The 24228-nt window shown below is 46.2% G+C and overlaps 2 protein-coding genes and 1 pseudogene across 2 annotated transcripts; 1 reads left to right on the forward strand and 2 right to left on the reverse strand.

The window, feature by feature from the left end:
• Positions 1–1699: 1699 nt before the first annotated feature.
• On the reverse strand, positions 1700–2668 carry LOC136653640 (olfactory receptor 6J1-like). The gene has a single exon (XM_066630530.1). It carries the CDS (start codon positions 2666–2668, stop codon positions 1700–1702), a length of 969 nt encoding a protein of 322 aa, XP_066486627.1.
• Positions 2669–11454: 8786 nt separating this feature from the next.
• LOC136653641 (olfactory receptor 6M1-like) lies at positions 11455–12432 on the reverse strand. Its single transcript, XM_066630531.1, has one exon. The coding sequence runs from the start codon at positions 12430–12432 to the stop codon at positions 11455–11457; it is 978 nt and encodes a 325-aa protein (XP_066486628.1).
• Positions 12433–18236: 5804 nt separating this feature from the next.
• Positions 18237–18355, forward strand: LOC136654561 (5S ribosomal RNA; annotated as a pseudogene).
• Positions 18356–24228: the final 5873 nt, after the last annotated feature.

Below are 24228 nucleotides of genomic sequence, written 5' to 3' on the forward strand. Positions count from 1 at the left end.
TTGTCTGGAAGATCAGGGCTGATCTTCCTTAGCTTGCAAAATTAGGCGGCAACATGTTTTAACTGAAGATATTTATTCATATTGATTTGTAAAACTGGATATGCTGATGTACATAATTACTAGATCAATCAATCAACTAATTCATTTCTGTGCTGCCTTTGGGCCCATTGGCTCTACAAGGAGACTTATCAGTCAATTTGTTAAAATCCCCCCAAATGTTGTATTAAAACAATTATCACCCACAATAATCGAATCTTCTGGAGGAAAAGTCCATCATGGGTTACAAGTCATAGTAGATATGTGCAAGCTCCTGGTTTTCAAGGTAGAGTGTCTCAGATTGCCAGATGCAGGGGAGGGTACCGGGACGCAGATTGTGTCTGTTGTCTTGTGTGCTCCCTGAAGCATTTGGTGGGCCACTGTGAGATACAGGAAGCTGGACCAATGGGCCTTTGGCCTGATCCGGCAGGGCTTTTCCTCTGTTCTTATGTTGCAGGAATTTTGCATCAGCCTTTGAAAATTTTTTTCCCGAAAAGATCTAAGTGGAGAGGAAGCACAAGGCTCAGATGAGGCAAACTAAGATAACAGGGCACATGTTGGTCTAAGCCAGGGGTGCTCACACTTTTTTGGCTCGAGAGCTACTTTGAAACCCAGCAAGGCCCGGAGATTTACCAGAGTTTTTTTTACAATGTTTGCACCATCATAACATATAACATTTATGTGTACAATGTATGTTGGTGTACCTTGAGCCCCACTGAGTATAACAGGACTTACTCCTGAGTAGACATGCCTAGGATTAGGCTGTGAGGCTGCAATCCTAGTCACACTTACCTGGGAGTAAGCCCCCATTGAGTACAATGGGCCTTACTCCCGGCGTTTCCTCCCAGAGGCACCTGAAGGGGGGGTCAGCACTCCGCGATCTACTCATTTTGCCTCGCGATCCACCTATTGAGCACCCCTGGTCTAAGCTATCATCTTTCTCAAGTGTTGCCTGATGGACAGTGTGTAGCTCAAGTTACATTAACAGTACAATCCAATTAATATTTACCTAGCATTCACCTAGCACCTGTATTTTTGTTATTATCATTCAGTCCCACAGAACACTATGGTACTTCTGAGCACCTGTGCATAGGCTAGCACATTAATAGACATTTTATTTTTAACTGAGGTATTATTTAATTTCATCTTCTCAATTGGTATGCATTTGTTTTAAACTATCGCTACCATGGCCAGAATTCATTTATTGCTGTATTTTGTGTGAGTGTGTGGGGATAAATAATACTAACCCTTGAGAATCTTTCTTATAGATTCAAGGCGGTTTATCTAGGCAGACTGATCTTATGCCCCATTTTTCAGTGGGAGTTTTAACAAATATAGTTCCATGAGAGAGACTCATAGAAGCCCCATTTGGTCCAGATGTTTCCCATTCATAGTCTTATCCTGGCTTGCCAGCCTTGCACTTCCAGTCAGCCTCTGACTGATTCTTAAGATGTTATTGAGATGTCCTTTCCAGCTCACTCCTCCACATCCCTTCACACTTCTCCACAGAGATACATCACTAGCCTTCAGTCTCTGTCAATCTCTCAGTCCCCCATCCAAGGCAGCAAATCCTGATTAGCTTCTTCAGGCAGGGTGGCAGCTCAGTCTAGACTACTTCTGCCTGTGATCAATATATCCAAGATCCCCATTCAAAAAAAAAAAATTAAGGATGACTCACTAATAGATTCTTCATCCTTTGAGCCACAAATGCCTTGCTGTGGCTACAGACTGCTCCAAGGATTCCCTTAACCAAATTATTTCTCAGGGTGTAAACAAAAGGACTCAGAAATGGGTTAACTACACTGCTGAGCAATCCTGGGATTTTGCGGGCCCCTAAGGTGGATTTCTCCGATGGTATGACATACAGTAAGATGGAGATACTGGTGGCCATGAGGAACAAGGTGAGATGAGAGGCGCATGTGTTGAAAGCCTTCTTCCGGCCCATGTCTGTGGGCATGCGCAAGATGGCAGAGACAATGTAACTATAGGAGATGACTGTCAGGACTGAGGAGCAGAGAATGACAACTGATGAAAGCAAAAAACTGATGATCTGCACCAGGTGTGTATCAGAACAGGACAGCTTCAGCAGAGGCTCACTGTCACAGAAAAAGTGGTCAATGATGTTGGACTTGCAATAAGAGAACCCTGTGATCAGGATGGTCGGGTAGAGGACTGAGACAAACCCACCCAACCAGCAAGCAAACACCATTTGGACACAAAGACGTCCGTTCATGATTGCATGGTAATGCAGGGGGCTGCATATGGCAACATACCGGTCATAGGACATGGAGGTTAAGAGGAAGTACTCCACGGTGCCCAGGAAAAAGTAGAAGTACGATTGGGTCATGCAGCCTGCAAAAGAGATAGCCTTGACTCCAGAGAGGAGGTTCCTCAGCAAACTGGGAACAGTCACTGTGGAAAAAGCAAGGTCCAGCACAGAGAGATTGCCAAGGAAGAAGTACATGGGAGTGTGCAGGCGGCTGCTGGTGAAGATGATGATCAAGATGGTCGCGTTCCCAACCAGAGTCAAGAGGTACACGATGATGAGGACTATGGCCAGCAGCATCTCTGCTTCGTGCCCAAGCAGAAAGCCCAAGAGGATGAAGTCTTCAAAGGTGGTGTGATTTTCCATCCCTAAGTTCATCAAAGACCATCAAAAGAAGTTTTTTTCCCCAGAAAGGAACAAACTCTACCGAAGACGCCATTGTGTTGAAAACCCATAATTCACAGTTAGAGTTAGAGTTGTATTAGAAACAGGGAGCAGATGTTAAGCTATCTCCCGTATGATTCAATGAGTGATTTTGTAGAAACTTTTGAAAGATTCCAGGAGGGCTTAGCCATGGACTAGCTCTGGTTGTGCAACCATTCTCACCATACGTACGATACCTTCTCTGATGTTCTTCCCTTTGGTGAAAATGTCCAGATGTTCTCCGTCTTCTTCTGTGTTCTTCTAGTCATAAGTGAGCATTTAACTCTTTTTTCTGTTTTCTAACACAACCATCTTTTCTCATAAGTTACTCCCACAGAGTTCAACAAGGTTTGTTTCTTAGAAAGTGTACTTCAGATCGCAGGAGACATTTGAAACTTCTTGCAGAAATATCCAAGGGCTAAATGCATCTGGAACATGGACAAACAGCAGGACGAATCGTGAGGTCAAGCTGTAGCCCGTTAGAGTCTGATTGATCAAGGGAGTGTTCACTGAGTGGGAGTGAGTGCAATGGTGGTGATGATATGAATCAGTCTTGCTTTCCAGGCTGCCCAAGGAGAAATTAGCATCTGTATGGAGAGTAGCTCATCGCAACTTCTGTCCACTGAGAAAAATGGTGATTGTGAGTTCACAATCACAAAGATTGTGAGGAGAATCAGAGTCAGACAGGAAAGAGGAGTAAGAGGGACCAAGTGACTAAAAAAAGGAACAGAAAACATAAAGTGTGTATCCCTTAAAACATGAAATATGGAGCAGGGATAGTGACAGACGGAAGGACCTTATAGCACCTTATAGCAAAATTCAGCCTTTGGTAGTTCTTCTTCAAAGTGCATGCCGTAAAGAAATCTCACTTGTCTATTCCCAAGGAAATATACTTAAGAGAGCTTGATCTGCCTCTTCACACAATGAATTCACCTCCTTAAAATGACTCTGTCCAATTCTCATGAGAACTATGCACCAGGGTGAGTCTTAATTGTTAGGAGGAAGCCAGAGAATTATACCTTATATTATCCTAGAAGGTAATTGTTGTGCTTATGGTTTGACTCTGAGAGCCCAATCCTATCCCTAACCATGGTTTAGCATGGGACCATGCAAAAATGTCATGCTCTGCATGCTATGGTGGGATGGAGGGGCGGCCTGAAGTCAAATGGGAGATAAATTAAAAAGTATTTTTACTTAGATCAATGTAAACCTTCAGGCTGCCTATGGGTGTCCTCCAATATGCACCAACAAAATTGAGAAAAAAGGAGCAGAGAGGTTTTGAAAAGAGGTGATAAAAGTCCAGCGTGCATGACTACTATAAGGTCTACCCCCTCCCTCACCCTCCCTACCCACAGGTTCCTCACCTCCAAATTCCACATTCCTCCTCCTCCCCATCCATGGCCCGTCCCTGCTACTAACTTAATAGCGCCACATGATCTTGGGGGGGGGGGGCACTGATGCTCAGCTGGCATCACTCATCATTTCCGGAAATGGCTGAGTTACCTTAAGGCAGTGGTTCCCAAACTCTCCGGGAGAGTTTGGGCCACTGTAAGTCCTTGCGGGGAAGGGCAGGGAGTGGTGCAGGTACTTCTGTAACTGGGCCAGCACTGGGGACATCAGGGCTAATTTTAGACTTACCAAGGCCTGCTGGTGCACTTCAGAAGGTGGGGGAAACCTGCGGGGCCTTGGCAAACCTGCCTACACCTTAGAATTGCTCAAAAATGCTTGTGCAATCCACTTCCAATTTTGTGACCAAAAAAACACAACTGGGGGGCTACTGCAGGCCTTGTCGAATCTAAAGTTAGCCCCTATGTCCTCAGTGCCAGCACGATTACAGGAGCGCTGGTGCAGCTGTCAAGGTCGCTCCATCCCTTATGGGTATAGGGTTCAGAGTTTCTCCAACTGGGGTGTCGCGATGCCCCTGTTTGAGAACCTCTGCCCTAAGTTCTTCTGATGCCTAAGGAAGAGTGTCCAATGCTCCCCCTTTAGCTGGTGATGTTTTCTACCCGTTCCGGGACTGGGAAAGGAAAATGGGGATAGAGTGGAAATCTGGAGGAGAAGAGAGTGGTGGTCTAGAGTAGGGGTGTCCAAAGTTTATGGCAGGAGGGCCACATCGTCTCTCTGATACTGTGTCGGGGGCCGGGGAAAAAAGAATTAATTTACATTTAAAATTTGAATAAATTTACGTAAGTTTACTTAAATGAATATATTAAAGATGAACTTATATGAATGAATGAAGGTCTTGCAATAGCTCAAGGCCTATAAAAGGCTTTGCACAAAGCAAGGCTGGCCTTTCCTTTGCTGGTGCTACTGCATCACAGACGTGAAACAGCAAGCAGTGGAAGGAGCTCTCATCCCACAGCTCTTGCGAGAGGTCAAACGGTCGCCCTCAAGCTGAGAGCAGTTGCGTTGGGCCAGTGTGGGCTCAAACAAATCTCCAGAGGGCCAGAGTCTCATTGGAGACTGTGGGCTCCCTGAGGGCCGCATTGAGAGGCCTCGAGGGCCTCAAGTGGCCCCAGGGCCGTTGTTCGGGCACCCCTGATCTACAGCAGTGTTTCTCAAACTGTTATCATTTGTAGAAGAAGTATTCCTCATTGTCACATTTAAAAAAAAAAAAATTCCTTGAAATGTTCCTATATGAACAGGACGAATACATACGATGACATGCATCCATCATAAAATTTAACAAGTGTCATATGCAACATTTTCATCTTCACACTATAGACATTATGCATCTCTGGACTCCCTCCATCCCTCCATTCTCACTCTGGGAACTGCAAACTCACACACCAGAGTGTGTTTGCAAGGTGTGTTTGCAAGAGTAGCTAATTGGCACTCAGCCGCCATACTTTGATGCCTTGACTGCATGATGACATGAGTGAAAAATAAACACACCGAGCAACAAATGGTTGTCTTTGCCCAGTGCATAAACCTCTTTCTGTATATAAAAGAGAACATGGTAAACTCAGGCCCAGAGTACAGAGTGACCCAGGAAGTTGTACGGGAGTGAGATCCCATCATGAGCAGGGATACAGTTAGGAATGAAAAATAACTTAGGAAACAAACGCCCCAGTTTGAAAATCCCCAATTTCTCATTAAAAAAAAAAAAATCAGCCTGCTCCCTTTGAATTTTAACTTGGCCCTAATGGCAGATTCAACATTTGCCAAATAAGTTCAAGCTGGGCTTCGTGCCCCCACAGGTCTCTGCCTTTTTAGTATTTGCTCAATAGCAGAACTCAGTGATTCCCAACCTTTTTCTCTTGCGTACCTCTTGGCAGTCCATTTTCATAATTGTACCCCTTAAGAACATAAGAAGAGCCCCACCGGATCAGGTCAAAGACCCATCTAGTCCAGCTTCCTGTATCTCACAGTGGCCCACCAAATGCCCCAGGGAGCACACAGGACAACAGACACAACCTGTGTCCCGGTGCCCTCCCCTGCATGTGGCAATCAGAGGCAGCCTACCTCTACCTTGCACATGCCTACTGTGACTTGTAACCTGTGATGAACTTTTCCTCCAGAAATTTGTCCAATTCCCTCTTAAAGGCATCTAGGCAAGATGCCATAACTACTTCCTGTGGCAAGGAGTTCCACAGACTAATTATACACTGGGTAAAGAAATATTTTCTTTTGTCTGTTCTAACTCTCCCACAGGGTGCCCTCACATGTTTCTGAGTAGGAATAAGGGGCAGGAGAAGAAAACCCTCTAATGAAGAACTTCTGTCCAGTGGACAAATGGTGATTGTGGGAATCACCCTCAACTGAGGGTAGTTGCAAAGCTGGAATGAAAAGTGGAATGACCAAGTGACTGGGGAAAAAATGGAACAGGAAAAATTAGAATATGTATCCTTTAAAAACGTGAAATATAAAATGGGGAATAGGGATCACGACAGACCAAAGGGGTCAAGCTGCACCTTATAGCAAAATTTAGCCTTCACTAAAATGCATGCCACAAAGAAATCTCACTTATTTATTCCCATGTAAATATACATCTGATCTGCCTCTTAACTAAATGAATTCACTTCCTTAAAATGACTGTCCAATTCTCATGAGAATTGTGCACCAGGCAGAGACTTAATTGTTAGCTCGGAAGCCCGAGAATTACACTGTATATTATCCTAGAAGGTAATCACTGTGCTTATGGCTATGGCTTGATTCTGAGAGCCCAATCCTATCCCTCACCATGATGTGGCATGTGTACATGCCAAAAAGTCATGCACAGCAAGCTACGGTGGGACGAAGGGGCAGCCTGAAGGCAAATGGGAGGTAAATAGAAAATATTTTTACTTAGATTCTTGTATACCCTCAGTCTGCCTCAGATTTATGCCAATGAAGAGAGAAAACGGGCAGGAGGTCTTGCAAAAAAGAGTTGTTTCTGCGTGCATGACTGACACCAGTTTCATCCTGTCCCTCATCCTTCCCACCCCCAGGTCCCCCACCCCAAAATTCTCCATTCCTCCCGCCTTCCCACTTATGGCTTGTCCTGTCACTAACCCAAAAGCACCAGGGGGGCACTGCCACACAACATGTGAAACATGTACCTCATCTGACCACAGACACATCAGCCCAACTAGAAACTGGAGTTGCAAATGAGATTTGGGACTGCAATCCTAACACACCTTCCTGGAGTAAGCTCCACTGAACACAGTGGGACTTACTTTGGATTAGACATGCATAGGATTGCACTGTTAGTGGCATAAACTCAGTTGTGGGAGCATTCCAAACCTCTCAAAACCCAAACCCGTAACCAGGACATCCAAATTCAGTCATAAATATTCCACAAAATCAGCCACATCTGCTTAATTTTTATCCAACATACTAGCTTGATTTTATTTTGCACAATTTCCTTCCATTGATCCATAGCTCAGAGAAGCTTGGATTTATTTGGTAAGGAAATAGAAGCCAGGGATTAAAGGGAACTTATGTATATGAATATTGTTTTAGACATTTCTACACATCCTGAGGGTTAGGAACCCTACTCGCTTGTCCAACAATAGTTAAGGACCACATATCTTCCTTGCTTCATATGGACCATCTTATCTTTTACCAGCTATTGACAGTGCATATATAAATGCCATGCTTTGTGATGGTTCTGTAAGACGTATCAACATCTCCACATTATACTTACAACTTAGCAGAGCTTTCTGTTTTGATCATAGTGGCTGGCTCACATGGGCTTTGCAAAATGGGTTTGATGAAGAAGAGCTTGAGAATTCAAAGGGATACATCCTGTGCGGGATGAGAACTTACCAAAGAATCAGGAGCTTCTGAGGTGATGTCAGAATAAAACAGAATCTGCTCATAAGTGCCTGGAAAGCACCTCTGAGAGAGTTCACATTTTTTGCTCTCCAAGGGACACAGAAGTAGATTTATCACTGAGAGAAAATGTCAGGAGGCAGTCAAGATTCTGATGATGGGATATGCGTGAACATGGATTTCTTTTCGTCCCCTGACTAGTGGAGAAACACTGGCTGTCATTTTGGAAGGCTCTATGCAGGCGGGGCCTCTTTATCCGCAAAGATGGGGCAGCCGCGGATTTGTCTCAGCGCAAGTGCCAGACCAGCGCTGGAGGCCCTCACCTGACCTCCTGGATGTGAACAAAAGCGCCTTCCAGTCGCATCTGGAGGTTTATTAGTATCTGTCACTGTATACTTGCACCTCCCCCCCCTTTGTAGGATCCTGTTCAGTGCCATCCCTTTTAAATTCCTGTTTAAGACCTGGATCTCTAACTCTTTTGACCCTCTATCTCTCCCTCCGTGTGGTGGTGCATGGAGCACAGATTCTACTGCATCCTACAGGGGAGTTTGGGCTGCTGGAGTTCTCCTTGGGGTAAGGAGACAATTATCCCCTTGCCCAGAGGAAGCTCCAGCAGCCACTATAAGTCAACTCAACCTGCTCCAGCTGAATAGCTGGCTGAAGTCCACATTGACCCAGGAAGGCGGATCAGGCCTGGGAAGGGGGTTGGAATTCAGTGTCTGCCACCTCTGTGCTCTGGCTTTCCTGCTGGCGCTCTGGCAGCGCATGCTTTACAGCTCTGCCAGTCCCAGAGGAACATGCACTGTGCCAATGAGGCAGCCCTTTAGGAATGGGCTGCCAGGGTTGTGAAAGCACATAGATAGGATCAGGTCCCAGGATCCACTTTACCCCTGGCAATCTTTTCTTGTTAACTGAGAAGTGAAACCTTGTGCAGTGTGGCAGCTAAGAGGATCTCCCTGGCTCACTTCTTGGCTCTGCCCTGAGCCCAGCCTGTGGTCTTAGGCCAGCCACTCCCGCACAGCCTCAGTCTTCTCCATCTGCAGTATGGGGTTAATGAAATGTGAGCAAATTGAAGCACGACGACAAAGAAAGACACAATATTTATTGAGAACCACAGCGGGCTGTAGCAGCGGTTGGATAAGGGATTTGAAAGAGCATGGGACGAAACTATCTGGTTGATTTCCCCACCCTTAACCATAGTGGCGCATCTGGAAGCCTGCTCAGGTTCCCAGGCCAGAGATGCAGAAGTGCCTGGAGCACATCCAAGTACAGATGTTTCCCAGTCTTCAGCAGCCACTGAATAAGGAAATGTTTGACTGCCCACAGTGAACAGCAGTGGCAGAGTGGTACATTTTGAGACTCAGAAGCTTGTCATGACACACACCCCTCATAGTCACACCACACTAAGACACTAAGAAACGCCTGCGTTGGCTCGGTCATGTCGTGAGAATGGATGATGGCCGGATCCCAAAGGATCTCCTCTATGGAGAACTCGTGCAAGGAAAGCGCCCTACAGGTAGACCACAGCTGCGATACAAGGACATCTGCAAGAGGGATCTGAAGGCCTTAGGAGTGGACCTCAACAGGTGGGAAACCCTGGCCTCTGAGCAGCCCGCTTGGAGGCAGGCTGTGCAGCATGGCCTTTCCCAGTTTGAAGAGACACTTGGCCAACAGACTGAGGCTAAGAGGCAAAGAAGGAAGGCCCATAGCCAGGGAGACAGACCAGGGACAGACTGCACTTGCTCCCAGTGTGGAAGGGATTGTCACTCCCGCATTGGCCTTTTCAGCCACACTAGACGCTGTTCCAAAACCACCTTTCAGAGCGTGATACCAGAGTCTTTCGAGACTGAAGGTTGCCAACACACTAAGACTACACAGAACAATAAAGACATCAACTTCATGTTTCTTCATTGGAGAGTTTCTTCTCTTACTACATCTTATTCTATTGAAACTTCCAGCCCAATCCTTCCCCCCTCCCTCATGCAGGCTGAATCCAGTGAGGCTTCGGCACAGAAAGGGGATTTAAATCCCCTTCACAAGCCTCCTCTCAGCAATGCACTACCAAAGTGGTTCTCAAATCCTTAGCATTGGGACCCACTTTTTAGAATGAAAATCTGTCAGGACCCACCAGAAGGGATGTCGTGACCAGAAGTGACATCATCAAGCAGGAAAGTTTTTAACAATCCTAGACTGCAGTCTTACCCAGGAGTAAATCCCATTTACTATCATTGTCAAAAGCATATGCACAGTAACCCGTTAAAAGTACAGGTGTGTAACATTTCCCCAAATGCAGTCACATACCATGGGAGCATCAAGTCGAATAGATTAAAAATAAAATATTGAAATGAATGGGGACCCACCGGAGACTGGTTCGTGACCCACTTAGTGGGTCCTGACCCACAGTTTAAGAAACTGCACTAGCAATTTTACTAGCACGAGGCCCAGGAGAGAAAGGGGACAGGGAGCCCGCTGCTTGAGGGGATAGGATCCTGCACATACCATCACCGCTGGATTCACCCCCCATAGCCCCCCACTCCTCCATGCTGTTTCACGTCTCCTCGCCCTGTTACACCCCTCTCCTGTTAGCTTACCTGCTCCGGCTGGTGGGGGGGAGCCAATTATGCACACAGGAAGGTTCTGGCCTTCCCGCTGGCATCTCAGGAGCTTGCTGCCAGAAAGCACTTTAACGGCACTTTTGCAGCAGTTGTCATCAGCGGAACTTGTGTTCCACCCATAGGATTTGGTCATGACTCTATGTTGTTTCAAAGTCTAGCTCATTTCATCTAGCACAGTGTTTCTCAAGGTTTGTCCTCTGCTGTACCACTTCACGTGGTCCACCTGTTTGAAGTACCACTGGAAATAACTGACGATGACATCATTGCCAGTTACTTCTGGGTTGGGAGGCCAGATGTGACACAATCCACACCAGTAAGAGTCTCAAGGTAAATGGGAAGGCTTTTTCAAGCACGCTTTGGAGCTGAGCCTCCTACCACTGTTCATTGCATTTCATTCCTGGTCTCGCTGCTGGATGGCAGGGGTCCTATGAACACCACCAGACACCACCTCAAGGACCACTGGAGGAACCTGTACCACTGGTTGAGAAACACTGATCTAGCACAATTCATTTACAATTGTCTAAAACAAATTATAAAAATTGAGAAAGGGATTCAAAAATATCCCAGATCAATATGAAAGGTAGAGTGCTAGCCCCTGTGTAGAAGTATGCATACCAGAAGTAAGTCCTACTGCAATCAGTAAGACTAAATCCCAGGTAAATTGACTTAGGATTGTAGACAGACAGCCCAGTCCTAACCAACTTTCCAGCACTGCGGCAACTGCAGTGCAGCCCCGGGCTAAGGGAACAAATACTGCCTTACCTTAAGGAGGCCTCTGTGACATGGCCTCCTCTCTGGTGGCATGGTTGCATCAGTGCTGGAAAGTTAGTTAAGATTGGGTTGTTAATGTAGCATGAGCTACATAGTATGAAAGTCCTTCTTGTTTCCCTTTAGTTCTTCATTACAGAATAATCCTCTCTTCCGCGCGGCATCTCGGAGGGCTTCCTTGACCTTCTCATTGCGTAGAGTGTAGATGAAGGGGTTGAGCGATGGGGCCACCACACTAGTCATGAGTGCGACCACTTTGTCCACCCTCTCCGTGTAGGTATGGGTGGTGCGGACATGCATGAAGATGTGGCTACCGTAGACGATGGTGACCACCACCATGTGAGAGGCACAGGTGGAGAAAGCTTTGTGCCGACCTTGCCTGGAAGGAATCCTCAAGACAGCGGCAGTGATCAAGCCATAGGAGATGACAGTCAGCACCAAGGATCCCAGGATCAGCACTCCAGCCAGCACTAGGTTCATGTTCTCTACCCACTCTATATTTGTACAAGCCAAGTTCACCAGTGGAGTGCGGTCGCAGAAGAAATGGTTGATGACGTTGGGGCCACAATAAGGAAGGTTGGTGACAATAATGAGCGGCCCGAGGATGTTGAAGAAAGCTGCCACCCATGCCCCACACACCAGCTTAAGGCAGAACTTCCCGGTCATCAGCGCCGGGTAGCGGAGTGGGTTACACACGGCTTGGTAGCGGTCAAAGGACATGACACCCAAAAGTATGAACTCGGTTGCCCCAAAGAGGAAGTAAAAATAACACTGAGCCATGCAACCAGCAAAGGTGATGCTGTGGCTGCCCAAGAGGAAGCCAGCCAGGAGTTTGGGTACCGTGACGGTGGTGAACCAAATCTCGACAAAGGAGAAGTTGCGGAGGAAGAAATACATGGGACTCTGCAAGCGATGGTCCGAGAGGGTGATGAAGATGATGACGGAGTTCCCACTGAGAGTGATGAGGTAGTTGGCCAGAATCAGGAAGAAGAGGAGCAACTGGGTGGAAGGGTCCGAGGGAAAACCCACCAGGAAGAACTCCTGCACTGATAAATTGGTGTTAGACATGGAGGGGGAAGTCTGGTCTTTTCTGCAACAAGAAATAAATTAGTATAACGAACTGCATGAGTCTCAGCATTAAGAACATAAGAACATCAGAAGGTCCCCGCTGGATCAGGCCAAAGGCCTCTGTAGTCCAGTCTAGTCTAGGCCTCTCTAGTCCTCTCTAGTCCAGTCTAGTCTGCTCACAGTGGACTGCATTGCATTTGATCACCTTATTATTTTTATTTCAAAATGGCTATCCTGCCTTTTTCTTCCATGGCAGGAGACACACCAAGAAGGCTCACGAGTGACTTTAAAAAAACTAACTGGGAAACATCAATGACTTAAAAAAAATTAAAAAAAAATTAAAAAGAAATAAAGATAACTGACCTAAAAAGAAGACAAGATTTCAGTTGCTCTCACGGCCTCAGGCGTGCAGGACCAAAATAATCTTCAGATGTCTAAACGTCATCCAACAGGGGGATAGGTGAGCCTCCCAGCGTACCACGGACTGGGGGCCACAACTAAGAAGGACCTCCCACCACCTTTGGATGTGGAGCAGGGCCTCCCTCAATGAAGCAGAATCATGTGGGGATTAACAGTCTGTTAATTCTCCTAATCCTAAACCAAGCACAAAGCAAGAACCACCACTTTGAATCTGAAAGAAGCTGGGAGTAGGATCCTAAAGTCACTGAGCCCTAGAGGATGTCCGCCTGGGTTTGCTTGTTCCTCTGCCATACACAGAAATTTGTGTCAGGTGCTGTTGAGGGGGAGCCATCATGGGGGGGGGGAATTCCCTGGTGGAATTTTCACCTGCGATGAAGCTATTGAATTGCATGTGTGGGAGGGGGAATCTCTTCTGGCCCCTGACCACGTTCCCAATCACATTGCCAACTGAGCAGAAAAAGAATTCAAAACAGGCTGACCAGCTCTTTTGCTCCTTAGCAATCAGCTGCTGGAGCTTTTTGTGGCATGGAGCTAAAACCGACCATCAGGCAAGCTGATTGCAGCAGAGCAAACTAGGTTGCTTAGAAGGACAAGTTCAAAGCTGGCAACTCAGTCCACGGCTGGAACCTGGTATTGAAGTGGGTTTGGGAACTGAAGCTACTCTGATGAAGTGGAACTTAGGAGACCTGCTCAGTTTGTGTTTGCAGCAGTATTAAAGCAGGCTTAACACACTCGCTCCTCACTCTAGAATTGCATAGAACTGAACATTAAAGAGTGGAGGGTTGTGTTGAATAAATGTGTGCTCCCTGAAGCTTTTGGTGGGCCACTGTGAGATACAGGAAGCCGGTCTAGATGGGCCTTTGGCCTGATCCAGCGGGGCTCTTATGTTCTTACAGTACTTATTTCTTTTCAGTATGTGTATTCCGACCTGCCATCAATTCATTCACGAGGCTGTTTGCAATCCAAATCAAAGAAAGTAGCCTGAAATAAGGTCATCTATGACATGATATTCTGGGTTGAATCTAATGGAAGAGAAGCCTGACTGAGCAATTCTGAAATCAATGAAACAAATAAATGTGACTAACTTCAATCCCATTACTTTAAATGAAAAAGTCAAGATTAAAGTTAAGATACACTTTTGGGGGGGGGGGTGGAATAAAACACACTGAATAGCAAGCTTTGTTATTTGTTCAATTGCCTGCAAGACACTGAAACACAATAATTCTGCTACAAAATTAAGATGGATCTGATGCGATTAAAATAAGGATATGCGGACATAAGTAGATCAGACACGCACAGACTTAAACTCTGATGTAGTTTGAGTCCTGTTAATGAGGACCATTGTTAATCCTGTTAATTGAGTCCATGTTAATACCACCCTGACAACCTGACCCTAAACACACATCCACAGAAATGTATTCTTTTTAAAGCTACAGGATTTAACTTTCAGTCCTTCCCTGTTCCAGCTGATGAAATGAGGAGTAAAGCAACAAAAAGTCCAGCAGAGGGTGCTGTTGCTAAAATGCAACACTAAACACTAAACACTAAAATGCAACACTGCACAACACATGAATTGTTTGGGTGTGTTCTGTGGATGCTCATGGGCTCTCCATTGTTTAAGGTTTTCAAGCACAGGTTGGATGGCTGCCTGTCAGGGATGCGGCAGTAGATGTCTGCAGTGAGCAGGGGGTTGGACTAGATGACCTTCAAGATGCCTTCTTACTCAAATGTACTATTATTCTACAGAAGAAATGAACTGTGGGTGTGTTAGTCTTTCCACTGGCTTATGAATAGAATGTGTGTGTGTGTGTGTGTGTGTGTGTGTGTGTGTGTGTGTGTGTCTTTACACTAGTGTACACTACAAGATGTACACTACAAGATGTACACAGATGTAAGCATGCTGTTGTAAAGGGACAGTCTGTTTACGTATATGCCATACATACCTAAAACTGTGAAGTCTGCTTCACCGTAGGAGTGTCAAAATATTGCAGTGCCGACCCATAATGAAAGAGTTCTCTTGCCCTATTGTGGAAGGTGGTTGGATGCTGCTTACAAGATTCCCCACAAATTTCAGGGCTGCTCACCTGGCAGGATGACCAAATATAACCAAAGTAAGGCCAAGATGGCCAGTCACTGATGGTGTTCTCTCTCTTCAGTGATGAGGTGTCCTCGGTCAACCAAAGAGACAGGGATGAAGAATGGCATGAGCCCACAAATAAGGCATTTGCTTCTAGGCACTTCAGCAAAGATAGCTTCCTTGATTGCAGAATATTCTTAAAAGGTGCAGTCCCCTTAGGGAACAAATGTCTATGGACTCCTTACAGGAACATGGTAACAAAAAAAAATATGAACCATAAAAGCTAGCCCAGGAATTACAAGCTGAGATCAGGACAACAGGATTCTTGAACATGCTCAGTCAATTCTTGGATACCCTAATTCTTGGATACCCTAAATTTAAGTGTTACTCATTCTTGGATACCCTGAATTTAAGTGTTACTCAACCTTACATTTCTGGTTCTCCTGCATGTCTCTACACCACCACCTTGTGAGGTAAGGTAGGCTGAGTGAGAGAGACTACTAGCCCAAGATCAACCAATGAGCTTCATGGCTCAAAGGAAATTTGGACCCAAGATGTCCTCTGTCCAACAATCTAACCACTACACCACACTGACTCGCACTGAAAGCAAAATGGATACCCACATTCCAGGGCATGACATCTCTATAACACAGACAATTACTGATTCCTCTCGATTCTGTGACATCAAAGACAAAGGATAGAAGAAGACATACAAGACAAAGACAAAGGATGAAGACATAGAAGACAAAGGATGTTGCTCATTCTGAAAGACCATGTCCAATGAGAAATGCCTCTTATTTCAGAACAATCTGACATATTGGAATGAGGTTTTGTTGTCTTTTGAAGCCTATCAGGGTTTTTTGGGCAATGTTTGAACTTGCAGTACATTGTCCTTAGTATTCAATAATGTCACACCCTGAGCACAATCCATGTACCGGTCAAATAAGTGGAGCTTGATTTCACTTTATGAACATAAAGTTGCCTCCTTGCTTCCACCTTAGTTGAAATTTTGGGGTCTTTCTGACCCCAAAACCAGCTTCAGTGGTTGAAAAGCATCACCTTAAGCCACAACCTGAAGCATGCCCACCAAAAAAAAAGTTCAGCAGGGCTGATTTCAAAGTAGATAATTAGGACTTTGTGATCAGACTTGGCCATAACTTCACTGAGTCCCTCAAGACATCCCTCACCCTTTGCTGCCCAATTACCTTTTGTGATGCTCTGAAATAAAGTTATGGGAGCTACCAACCCCAAAGGCCAATTAAAAGCAAGCTATGCCTCTTCCGTGTCAAGAAATCCCAGAGCAGGTATTCCTCTCCTTAATTAGAATTTTAGAACCTCTTCACTGATCTTGGAAAAAGAAGAGTGTGATAATCAGGGAGTGTTTCTTTTAATGTCCCCAAGCTGCCCATTGCCTAGGTCCTGGGCTACACATACTGCATACAGATGGGCTGGACATCTGCAAGAGGGATCTGAAGGCCTTAGGAGTGGACCTCAACAAGTGGGAAACCCTGGCCTCTGAGCGGCCCGCTTGGAGGCAGGCTGTGCAGCATGGCCTTTCCCAGTTTGAAGAGACACTTGGCCAACAGTCTGAGGCTAAGAGGCAAAGAAGGAAGGCCCATAGCCAGGGAGACAGACCAGGGACAGACTGCACTTGCTCCCAGTGTGGAAGGGATTGTCACTCCCGAATCGGCCTTTTCAGCCACACTAGACAATGTTCCAAAACCACCTTTCAGAGTGCGATACCAGAGTCTCTCGAGACTGAAGGTTGCCAACATGGGCTACACATGCACAGAATGAGGTGAACATGAGAGCCCTGATTAAAGATCCATCAAGTCTCAGGATCTGATCCTGTTTCTCTCAGAATTGGACTGGGAACCCAGCAGAGAAGCCCACATGCATGGCATGGAACAAATTTTCTTCGCTGTTGGCCCCTAACAACTAGTATTCAGAGATATCAGGTTGTCCTCCTTATCTGTGAGTTTGGGACCCACAGATTGACATGCCACTAGTCCCAACCCATGCCTGGATGGCCTCACCAAACCTCCTGGACGTGACCAGAGGTGCCTTCCAGTCATGCCTGGGGGGTGTTCTAAGGCACTGAGGGGCTGCATGCACCTCCCCACACCTCAGAGAGGCTTCTGAGAGGCCGCTTGCAAGCCACGGTGAGGCTCCCTGCAAAACTTAGTGCTTTGCATTCCCTTTAGCAACAACCCTGCATGGAAGACAGATCTTTGCATGGAAAGGAACTTCTAATCTTATCTAATTAGAAAGCCTGGCAAAGTTCTGTGACTGGAGAAGGGCATTTTGATGCCAAGACAGCCTCAGTTTAGGATGTGACACTGTCCAGGTGGAAGTTCTCTTGGATAAGTCTTATCTTTACACAGGGGAGCTTCCCTTGGATTGTGCTCCATGAGTCAGATCTGCCTGATTCCCACTCTGCCAACCTTAATGGCATCCCAAATCTACCATCAACATATAAGGGGAGGGGGGGAAGGTTAATGTCATAGCACTGCTAATCGCTGAGTGAATAAGGGGACACCAGGTCAGTCCTCGGCCTTGCATTGCCGGATGTTTGATTTTATTCTGCCCTCTGCAAGCCATGGTCAAGGGTGAGGTGGGGCACGGAATGCCCTTCTGCCATGATCATGCCGTCAGCCAGATATCGAAGTGGGGGAGCAGGTGGGGGGCCCACGGCTTGGTCCCTTGGAACCTCGTACCAGGTAGGAGGAGGCAAGTCATCTTCCGACACCGAAGACGACACGAGGTTCCCCATCAGGCGATGATAGCGGTAGTTCTCTTCCCGCTCACCCCCATCTCCAGCCACCCACATGGTCAGCGAGGAGAGAGGAGGGCAAGATCTCTGAGCGGCCCTGCGAAGTCTCGCACCTCTCCGTCCCCAGGAAGAGAGCATCGTCTTTGGAATGGGGTCCAGTTCCTGGTAGATTTTCTCACTGGGAATGTCTGACATTTCTCTGGGCTGAAACAAAAAGTTAGAGGTCAAATACACTCTGCTCAGTGTCTGAGGGGCAGGTCCTGAGGTGACTGAAGTTGATTGATACCTGTTCTGTACAAGAACATTCTCTTGAGTAATAGCTATTTGAAACACACTGGGAACGTCAATAACCTATCAGTTTCGATAGCTGTCCTTTCCTTTATGTATTTATTTTTCACATTTTTTATCTCCCCTTCCTCCAGTGAGCTCAGGGTTGTATACATAGTTCCTTCCCTCTTTTTGTACTCACAACAGCCCTGTGAGGTAGGTGAGGCTGAGAGTGTCTGGCCCAAGGTCATCCAGGGAGCTTCATGGCTGAGCAGGGATTTGAACCTGGACATGCCCAATCTCATCTGATCTTGGCAGCTAAGCAGGGTCAGGCCTGGTTAGTACTTAGATGGGAGACCGCCTGGGAATACCGGGTGCTGTAGACTTACACCATAGTCTTTCGAGGCTGAAGGTTGCCAACCAAGCCCCACTCCCAAAATACTACACCAGCGGTTCTCAAACTTTTTAGAGAACTGAAGCTGCTGCCTGATTTAGATATGCCAAGGGGTGTGGCTGTAATGGTGATGGGGCAGCAGTGCTCCCCCCCCCGTAGCAGCTTATGTAACCCTTTATGCACATAGCCTAATGCAGTGGTTCCCACACATTTAGCACCAGGACCCACTTTTTAGAATGAGAATCTGTTAAAACCCACTGGAAGTGATGTCATGACCGGAAGTGACATCATCGAGCAGGAAAATTTTTCACCATCCTAGGCTGCAATCCTACCCACACTTACCCAGGAGTAAGTCCCATTCTCATTGTTAAAAGCCTATACATAGAAGCCTGTTCAAAGTACAGATCTGTAATGTTTCCCCAAATGCATCAGCATCATGGTAGCATCAAGTCTAATATAGTAAAAATAAAATATTGAAATGAATGGGGACCCACCTGAAATTGGCTCGCGACCCCTTAGTGGGTCCCGACCCACAGTTTGTGAAACACTGGCCTAATGTATTCTGTCAGTTTCACGAACCAACAAAACACTCCCACTGGTGGGTCCCCACCCCACAGTTTGGGAACCACTGCACTGTATCATCCTGACTCTCTTTATGTGCATATTTGCCCACTGATGGCCAGGTGGCCTCTGGAGGGCTAAATACAGGGCTTTTTTTCTAATGGAACGCGGGGGGACGGAGTTCCGGCACCTTTTTGCAGGGGCCCCTCCCCTTCGGAGGCATTCCAGGAGGGGGGAGCAAAACAGAGGCAGAGTAGACAGGCACAGGATTGGACTCTAAGGCTGCCATCCTATCCACAGTAAGCCCCATTCACTAAAGTGGACTTTTGAGTAGACATGCAGAGGATTGGGCTCTTAGGCTGCAATCCTAGGCACTTTCCAGGAAGTAAGCTCCATTCACTAGAACGAGACTTACTTCAGAGTAGACATACCTAGGATTGGGCTCTGAATCCTGGCAGAGATATATATCTGCACCCGTTTTCACATGCTAAGGGCAGGTGAAAAGGGATTCTACGTGTGTACAACATGCTGTCCAGCCTTGCCAGAGATCTTCCTTGTCCTTCCCCCACAAGCATGCCCTCCGCCAGCCAACGTTTGCAGCTCCTCTCCAGCAATGCACAGCAGCTGCTCAGGGCAGCAGAGAACATACAATTGCATGCCAAGCGCCTTCCCAAAGATACAGAGTATTCTGATACCTGAATTAAACCATATTTAATCGCTTGTTTGCAAAAGTAGCTGTTTCTATGTGCACCTAAGGACCCCTCTCGTGTAAGAATTCCTTTTTTGTTCTTACTCCCACAGTTACTTAGAGTAATTTTACTACATGGAACTCATGTAAGCCATTTTTCGGAATCCATTCACTGCTTCCTCTCTTCAAAGTAGTGCCACACTACATGCTACAAGTGCACCTGTACAGTATTTTTCCCCATGTGTAGAAAAAATAGCTAGGGGGAAGGGGATGTGGAGATTGACAGCCCAATCCTATGCATGTCTACTCAGAAGTAAGTTCATCTTTAGGGGGGAAGCACATAAAAAAATTTTTATTTCTCCAATAAAAAATGGTTTAAAAATAAATAAATAAATAAAAGATTAACAAGTTGTGAGTTCCTGCACCTTTTTTTCCACAAAAAAAGCACTGGCTAAATATAAAATATTTTTAGCTTCCTCTCCCAGGTCATAAAGTTGGCCTCACCACCACCAGAGCATGCAATACGCTCTCCATAGACTGTGTAGCATGAGATGGTTTACCAGGGATAACACTGGATTGTCAGTCAGATCTCGATGCTGCTTGCCACTCTGAGCTCCCCAGTTGGACAAGCATGTATTTTAATGTTCTCTTTAATTATATGTTTGTGATTCCATTTTCTAGCATGAAACTTCAGCGCCCAGAGATCAAAGGCCAATTCTGAGACACAGAGATGACCAGGTCCACCCAGAACAGACCAGTGTGGCTCTAAGAGAAATGAAGTCCTTACTGAGTCTCCCTTCCAAATTTGATGTAAACTTCCAATCATACATTCTCCCACTTTTTAGCATTTACAAGTCCTCTGTTATGGGTGCAGTTAGACTTGCATGGAGCTGGTTAGTGCATGGCATTATAGTTGTGGTTAAATAATGATTTAATACTGAAACTCTAATATTAATATGAAAGAATATTGCTAGCATCAACCTTTTGTGAAGAAGACTGAAGTGTAAACATTAAGTGTCCCTCAAACGTTTGTGGTCAAACTGGGGAAATACTTGGTCCTTTAAGGCCTCTTCAGATGTTCCAGAGTTTGTCTTCAGGGTCCATGAATGCACAGGTTGGATGGCAGCACTGTAACAGCAGAAGCCACTCCCACTCAGTGCATTTTCTTACATGCATCCAGGCAAGAGAACATGCATAGACTAGGAAATGGAGCCCACTGAACATAAGAACATAAGAACATAAGAACAGCCCCACTGGATCAGGCCATAGGCCCATCTAGTCCAGCTTCCTGTATCTCACAGCGGCCCACCAAATGCCCCAGAGAGCACACCAGATAACAAGAGACCTCATCCTGGTGCCCTCCCCTGCATCTGGCATTCTGACATAACCCATTTCTAAAATCAGGAGGTTGCGCATACACATCATGGCTTGTACCCCATAATGGATTTTTCCTCCAGAAACTTGTCCAATCCCCTTTTAAAGGCGTCTAGGCTAGACGCCAGCACCACATCCTGTGGCAAGGAGTTCCACAGACCGACCACACGCTGAGTAAAGAAATATTTTCTTTTGTCTGTCCTAACCCGCCCAACACTCAATTTTACTGGATGTCCCCTGGTTCTGGTATTATGTGAGAGTGTAAAGAGCATCTCCCTATCCACTCTGTCCATTCCCTGCATAATTTTGTATGTCTCAATCATGTCCCCCCTCAAGCGTCTCTTTTCTAGGCTGAAGAGGCCCAAACGCTGTAGCCTTTCCTCATAAGGAAGGTGCCCCAGCCCCGTAATCATCTTAGTCGCTCTCTTTTGCACCTTTTCCATTTCCACTATGTCTTTTTTGAGATGTGGCGACCAGAACTGGACACAATACTCCAGGTGTGGCCTTACCATAGATTTGTACAACGGCATTATAATACTAGCCGTTTTGTTCTCAATACCCTTCCTAATGATCCCAAGCATAGAATTGGCCTTCTTCACTGCCGCCACACATTGGGTCGACACTTTCATCGACCTGTCCACCACCACCCCAAGATCTCTCTCCTGATCTGTCACAGACAGCTCAGAACCCATCAGCCTATATCTAAAGTTTTGATTTTTTGCCCAAATGTGCATGACTTTACACTTACTGACATTGAAGCGCATCTGCCATTTTGCTGCCCATTCTGCCAGTCTGGAGCGATCCTTCTGGAGCTCCTCACAATCACTTCTGGTCTTTACCACTCAGAAAAGTTTGGTGTCCTCTGCAAACTTAGCCACTTCACTGCTCAACCCTGTCTCCAGGTCATTTATGAAGAGGTTGAAAAGCACCGGTCCCAGGACAGATCCTTGGGGCACACCGCTTTTCACCTCTCTCCATTGTGAAAATTGCCCATTGACACCCACTCTCTGCTTCCTGGCCTCCAACCAGTTCTCAATCCACGAGAGGACCTGTCCTCTAATTCCCTGACTGTGGAGTTTTTTCAGTAGCCTTTGGTGAGGGACCGTGTCAAACGCCTTCTGAAAGTCCAGATATATAATGTCCACGGGTTCTCCCGCATCCACATGCCTGTTGACCTTTTCAAAGAATTCTATAAGGTTGGTGAGGCAAGACTTACCCTTACAGAAGCCATGCTGACTCTCCCTCAGCAAGGCCTGTTCGTCTATGTGTTTTGAGATCCTATCTTTGATGAGGCATTCCACCATCTTACCCGGTATAGATGTTAGGCTGACCGGCCTATAGTTTCCCGGGTCCCCCCTCTTTCCCTTTTTAAAAATAGGCGTGACATTTGCTATCCTCCAATCTTCTGGTACCGTGGCCGTTTTGAGGGACAAGTTGCATACCTTAGTCAAGATAATAATAATAATAATAATAATAATAATAATAATAATAATAATAATATACAGTATTTATATACCGCCTTTCTTGGTCTTTATTCAAGACTTTATTCAAGGCGGTTTACACAGGCAGGCTTATTAAATCCACGCAGGGATTTTTACAAATTGAAAGAAGGTTCTCTCTTTCAAGAACCACCACATTCAAGATGTTACACTTCGATCTGGTTTTAACATTCTGGCCTCCATCCTCCCACACTCCGAGCAGATGGAACAGCTCAGCTGCAGCTTGCCGGCTGCTTCAAGGTCGCACGGTGCCGGTGGCCTCGAACTGGCGACCTTGTGGATGTTAATCTTCAGGCAAATGGAGGCTCTACCCTCTAGACCAGACCTCCTGCTCAAGAGATCTGCAACTTCATTCTTCAATTCCTTAATAACCCTTGGGTGGATCCCATCAGGGCCCGGTGACTTATTGATCTTTAATTTATCAATGAGGTCTGAAACATCTTCTCTTTTAACCTCTATCTGACTTAACTCCTCGGTCAGGAGGGGCCGTTCGGGCAGCAGTATCTGCCCAAGGTCTTCTGCCGTGAAGACAGATGCAAAGAACTCATTTAATTTCTCTGCCATCTCCAAGTCTCCTTTTATCTCCCCTTTCCCTCCCTCACCATCCAGAGGGCCAACCGCTTCTCTGGCAGGTTTCCTGCTTCTAACATATTTGAAGAAGTTTTTATTATTCCCCTTAATGTTGCCGGCCATGCGTTCCTCATAGTCTCGCTTGGCCTCCAGTATCACCTTCTTACAATTCTTTTGCCACAGTTTATGTTCCTTTTTATTCTCCTCATTAGGGCAAGACTTCCATTTACGGAAGGAAGCTTCCTTGCCCTTCACAGCCTCTCTAACTTGGCTGGTTAGCCATGCGGGCACCCTCCTGGATTTAGTGGAACCCTTCTTTCTTTGCGGTATACACCTCTGCTGGGCCTCTATTACTGTTGTTTTAAGCAGCCTCCATGCACTCTGGAGAGATTGGACTCTTTTTACCCTCCCTTTCAACCTCCTTCTAACCAGCCCCCTCATTTGAGGGAAGTCCGCCCGTCGGAAGTCAAGGGTTCCTGTACACATTCAGCCTCCAACCCCCAAACATAAACCCCCTGACGGCTTTAACCAATTTCCAACATGAGCTTCACCAAGTCACCAGAGGTGCAGACCATGAGACAGCGCGGGAGAAGCCTGGAAGTTCAGAGGTAGCATTGGTAAAAAAAGATGGCACCTTTGAAGTGGGGTGGAGGCTAGAAGGGTAGATGAGGGGTCAGTCAAGGGAAGAGTCTGGCTATCTGTGTCTAGTTCCTCACAGGTAAAGGAACCTTGTGGATAAGGCAGTGATTTTCAATCTTTTTCATCTCATGACACACTGGTTGGCAACCTTCAGTCTCGAAAGACTATGGTATAGGCCTACAGCACCCGGTATTTCCAGGCGGTCTCCCATCCAAGTAATAACCAGGCCTGACCCTGCTTAGCTTCCAAGATCAGACAAGATTGGGCATGTGCAGGGACACACTGATAAGGTGCCAAAATTGTCAAGGCACACCATCAGTTTTTTGACAACTGACACCATACTGCTTCAAATAAATGACCTTCCCCCTAAACTCTCACGGCACACCTAAGGATCATTCATGGCACACCAATGTGCTTCAACCCACTGGTTGAAAACTGCTGGGGTAAAGAGATGAAGCTATGATGAGCTCTCAAGCCAAGGAGAAAATCACCTCCCTCCTTTGACTCTGGTTGCTCCTTCTAGGAATCGATTCT

This window comes from Tiliqua scincoides, chromosome 5, assembly GCF_035046505.1.
Source record: "Tiliqua scincoides isolate rTilSci1 chromosome 5, rTilSci1.hap2, whole genome shotgun sequence".
Lineage (NCBI taxonomy): Eukaryota > Metazoa > Chordata > Lepidosauria > Squamata > Scincidae > Tiliqua > Tiliqua scincoides.

What these genes read in the sequence shown, in the direction of transcription:
- LOC136653640 (XM_066630530.1), bottom strand. Translation starts at nt 2,668, where the DNA reads ATGGAAAATCACACCACCTTTGAAGACTTCATCCTCTTGGGCTTTCTG.
- LOC136653641 (XM_066630531.1), bottom strand. Translation starts at nt 12,432, where the DNA reads ATGTCTAACACCAATTTATCAGTGCAGGAGTTCTTCCTGGTGGGTTTT.